Consider the following 5,163-nt stretch of genomic DNA (forward strand, 5'->3'; position numbering starts at 1 on the left):
GCAGGGAAAAATTTAATTACTGGTAAAGTAGAAAGTAAAAGACAAACTTTACATTTAAACAGAAACTAAAATGATAGTTTTCCCTTGTACATACCTGTACCTGATATTGTAAGTGTTTACGTTCTCTGGTACGGCAATGACGTGAGGAGAGAGAGAGAGAGAGAGAGAGAGAGAGAGAGAGAGAGAGAGAGAGAGAGAGAGAGAGAGAGAGAGAGAGAGAGATAAATGCTGGGAGTGGTACCTCTGGGTGACTCTTATTACGGTAATTAACTATTTTGTTGTGCTTAATTACACCAACGGAGCGAGTAGGGCGAGGCTGTAGGGAGGAAGGGAGGAGGAGGTGGAGGAGGAGGGGGGGAAGAAGTAAGTGGAGGGGGTAGGGTGCGACGGGGCTGGGGAGGGAGGTAAAAGGAGGGGAGGGGTAAGGTCAGGGGTGGGAGGGAATGTTTATGCACGAGGGGAGTAGGGAGGCCGGTCGCTGCTATATAACCCGGTGAACCTCCCCTCCTGGACATCAGTCAGTGTAGGTCCTCCAGCCTCACCATCCCATACACACACACACACATACGCACCATGGCCGTCCATAAGGTAATTAAGCTGTCCTCCTGGTCCTCATTTCTGCTAAGTAGTGTTGCCATATCAGGGCATCACGCGATCTCTCAATGTGCGTGTTATACGGAGGCACAATCTGAGCTGCATCCCTCCTCTCAGAAACGTGGTATTGGTGTCATGTTTCACTGCGCGGTATTTAAGGCTCCTTAAAAGTTTTTTTCTTTTTCAGTGCGTTGGAAGGAAAGACGCTCCCCTATCGGTGTACACGTAAACATTCGGAAGGAGAAAGAAAGTTTAAAGAATCATATTTCATGAAAGACAGAAAAGCTGTCTGGTTGGCCCTGTTAATGTCTTCTTAGATTTGCACTAAGTATACCTTCCCCCGAGTGTTTCTTATCATTTATATGCAGAGTTCACGACCTACTGCTCGTCGTCATCAATGTATACTTGGGTCTTATCATTATTACAAATTCTGGTAAACTAACTGTTTTGTAGGGGGTGTCCGAGCCTGTGCATTTGGGGTAATCCGAATATCAAGTATATTGGTCTTATTAATGTATTTGTTGATTTACGATTCAACCGTGAATTCAAAGACGCAGTGAGACTAGACACATGATTTTGACACAGTGATAGTTTATCTGTTAAAAAAAAGGGACTGTATATCAACAGTTTCCGATTTATTCAATAATTTTGTCTTGTAGAAAATCTGTAAGTCTGCCTCGACTCGAGACCAAATATTTTCCTCATTAATCTTTCTTTCTATGCTTGTGAGAAGCCTTTCCCCAAAATGATAAAACTGTGATACTCATTAACTACGTAACAATTTTACGCCACTGTCTTTCATTGATTTCATTTCTTTGAGACAAATTGATTAGTAACTTTTTTTTTAATTGAACATCGTTTTGCAATGCACTTTTATTGTTTTGATAAGAATATTCTATGAAGTGATTCTCTTTAGGAACGTTCAGTTTGTGCCGATGAAATGTACAGCGACGGGATTTCCCGAAGGGCAGCGGGTAGCGCGTAGCTCTCACTGCAGGCGAATCTAGAGTGACAATGAAGTGTGAAATTACGTGATGTCGTGTTAAGTGGGAAATGGAGAGACTGTCTGGTTGTGGACTGAAAGCCAGCAACCCATGATGTGTAGGAGTGGTAGAGTTTCTAGAAAGGACTTCGACGTTTACTTAAAAAGGAGTGAACCTTGACAGCTACTTATGCGCTAGTTTACCAAGAGAGAAGACTCGACCGAACTTCCGTGGCGGCCTACCTCACCACTGTAGGAACTAACCTATCATCCCTCTTCTACCTAGATCCTGCTGCTGACGGTGACGCTGCTGGCGGTGGTGTCTGGCGTCCTGGCGGTGCCCCAGCTGAGAGACCCGCAGGCCGCTGTGGTGAGTCCTCCTCTCTCTCTCTCTCTCTCTCTCTCTCTCTCTCTCTCTCTCTCTCTCTCTCTCTCTCTCTCTCTCTCTCTCCCCACGCATTTGTATGACGACTTGTCACTCCCTCCCATGTGTCGCCACATGTGAATTCTCACTCCCTCTCATGTGTCGCCACATTTGAAATCTCACTCCCCCTCATGTGTCGCCACATTTGAATTCTCACTCCCTCTCATGTGTCGCCGCATTTGAATTCTCACTCCCTCCCATGTGTCGCCACATTTGAATTCTCACTCCCTCTCATGTGTCTCCACATTTGAATTCTCACTCCCTCCCATGTGTCGCCACATTTGAAATCCCACTCCCTCCCATGTGTCGCCACATTTGAATTCTCACTCCCTCTCACGTGTCGCCACATTTGAATTCTCACTCCCTCTCACGTGTCGCCACATTTGAATTCTCACTCCCTCTCATGTGTTGCCATATTTCGGTTTTCGGTTTCCTTTCTACACTCACTTCCAAAGCCACTTACAAGCGTGTCATTTTTTGTTCCCTTTCTATGTACTTGTGTTCTTTCCAGAGGCATTTTATGCCATACTTTGGTCGATAAATTCCTGCTTCTCTCTCTGTCGCCCAGCACAGTTCCTGATGAATTTGAGTTTAGCAGAATGAAAAATCTGTATCTCTTTTGACAGAAATATTTTCTTTGAATTTGAATTCTCACTCCCTCTCACGTGTCGCCACATTTGAATTCTCACTCCCTCTCATGTGTTGCCATATTTCGGTTTTCGGTTTCCTTTCTACACTCACTTCCAAAGCCACTTACAAGCGTGTCATTTTTTGTTCCCTTTCTATGTACTTGTGTTCTTTCCAGAGGCATTTTATGCCATACTTTGGTCGATAAATTCCTGCTTCTCTCTCTGTCGCCCAGCACAGTTCCTGATGAATTTGAGTTTAGCAGAATGAAAAATCTGTATCTCTTTTGACAGAAATATTTTCTTATTTACTTTCTAAGAATACTCCGATATCAAAAATATGTGTGACATGTTTCATTTGAGCTATATTTAGAGCTATATCTCTATCTAATCTCTCTCTCTCTCTCTCTCTCTCTCTCTCTCTCTCTCTCTCTCTCTCTCTCTCTCTCTCTCTCTCTCTCTCTCTCTCTCTCACTTAATCTTCAAATGGGTAGGATCTGGAGGAAGTGGGGTTGCTTCACGTCCGTGGGAGTGGACTTGACAGCGGATTGGAACCACGGAGACTGAAGTGAGTCATGGGGAACTGGGGAGAGAGAGGGTTGACTGGAGAGGGGGAAGCTAAGGTTCTGGGAGCAATAAGGTGTGGAAGGAAAAGTCTGTATGTGCGGGGCAAATATATATATATATATATATATATATATATATAAATTATATATATATATATATATATATATATATATATATATATATATATATATATATATATATATATTATCCCTGGGGATAGGGGAGAAAGAATACTTCCCACGTATTCCCTGCGTGTCGTAGAAAGCGACTAAAAGGGGAGGGAGCGGGGGCTGGAAATCCTCCTCTTTTTTTTTTTTAATTTTCCAAAAGAAGGAACAGAGAATGGGGCCAGGTGAGGATATTCGCTCAGAGGCCCAGTCCTCTGTTCTTAACGCTACCTTGCTAACGCGGGAAATGGCGAATAGTTTGAAAGAAATATATATATATATATATATATATATATATATATATATATATATATATATATATATATATATATATATATATATTCCTGACGGTGATGCATGGATGTTAGTCTTGGGCCCCGGATGCAAAAGAGCGGAATACGGTGGACGTGCCGGAAATGTAATGCCGAAGAACTGTGTGTGGTGACAGGCCGATTGATCACGTAAGGAATGGCAGTGTGACAGCGAGGTGTGGTAGTCGAGAGAGCTAACCTGGGTGAACTGGGTTTGGGTCAGCAAAGAAAGACTGACTTAAGGGGACTGACGTGCCACAAATGGAGGGAGCAAAAGGAAGGGAGAGAACGAAGAGGTGGATGGTTGGGGTGAAAGAGGCTTTAGGGTATTTTGGTCTGAAAATATAAGAGTGAGAGGCGTACGTAGGATAGAATGAATTGGACCAATGTGGTATATGGGTAGAGACGTGCGTTTCGGGGAAACCGTGGAATACTCTTTAGCATTTGGCTGTGGATATAGTGGACTTTGGGTTCGCTGCATTTTGCGTAACTGCTAGAAGAGGGTGGATGTGAGTAAATCAGGTGGTTGTTCGTCTGTCCCCGGCGATACCTCGGTCTGGTGGGCAACGGCAAATAAATGAGAAAGACATTAAACTCATAAATCAAGGAAATTCTCAGGATAACCCCAGACCTTTTGTACTGAAATACCCGCCTTTTTGGCAGCCCATCTACGAGTTCGGCTACGAGGTCAACGCGCCTGAGTATGGCAACGACTTCGCCCACGCAGAGCGGCGGGACGGACCGGACACGTCGGGCCAGTACCGGGTCCTCCTCCCCGACGGACGCGTGCAGGTGGTCTCCTACACCGTGAACGGAGACTCGGGATACGTTGCGCAGGTCTCCTACCAGTGACGGAAACAAGACTAGACTTGGCTCCCTTCTTCAGTCACTCAAAAATATGAATGTCCGGCGCTACAGGATTTGTATATCCAGTATGACAGAATTTCATGCAAAACCTCAAAAAAGATGTAAAAAAATAAAAAAAAAAAAATAATGATAAGGAATAAGTTAGTCTCACACAACTAGTCGATCCATTACAGATCTCAACTTTTCTTCGCCCTCCTACGTAAGAATTAAAATGTCTACTGCCAATATTCTAAAAACATCTGATTTTACTGAAAATTATCCCTTAGTTGTTAATGGTCTTCTGTCTCAGCTATAAATCATTTAGTGTCAAATTCTTAGCAAGTCTCAGTCGGTGTCTCTATTCCAGATCCTTTCTTAAGTCTCCCAATATCCTAGTCATTTTCCAATGTTCCAGTCTTCATCACGAAACCAGACGATGAAGACAGGATCACTCATCAGCTGAACCCGTCCATGCATTCCCCCCTCATGTGAAAATACGACAGTTCCTTCACGTCTTGTGTATCAAGAGTAAATATTCACAATGGAAACTTTCCAAAAGCCAATAATTTTCAAGATGATACATACAATGCCGCTTCTAATACTATACTATATATCAAAATCAAAATGTTTACAAATCTAACTCTCT

General features: G+C 43.4%; 1 protein-coding gene across 1 annotated transcript; it reads left to right on the plus strand.

The window, feature by feature from the left end:
* Positions 1–498: 498 nt before the first annotated feature.
* On the plus strand, positions 499–4,862 carry LOC139755245 (pro-resilin-like). The gene is made up of 3 exons (XM_071673366.1): positions 499–588; positions 1,863–1,946; positions 4,335–4,862. Exons 1-3 carry the CDS (start codon positions 574–576, stop codon positions 4,521–4,523), a joined length of 288 nt encoding a protein of 95 aa, XP_071529467.1. The 5' UTR covers positions 499–573; the 3' UTR covers positions 4,524–4,862.
* Positions 4,863–5,163: the final 301 nt, after the last annotated feature.

Source organism: Panulirus ornatus, chromosome 19 (genome assembly GCF_036320965.1).
Source record: "Panulirus ornatus isolate Po-2019 chromosome 19, ASM3632096v1, whole genome shotgun sequence".
NCBI lineage: Eukaryota > Metazoa > Arthropoda > Malacostraca > Decapoda > Palinuridae > Panulirus > Panulirus ornatus.

Bases quoted from the DNA above. Each gene is read 5' to 3' on its own strand.
- LOC139755245 (XM_071673366.1), top strand. The intron at 1,947-4,334 runs GTGAGTCCTCCT...CCTTTTTGGCAG, and splicing joins GAGACCCGCAGGCCGCTGTG to CCCATCTACGAGTTCGGCTA.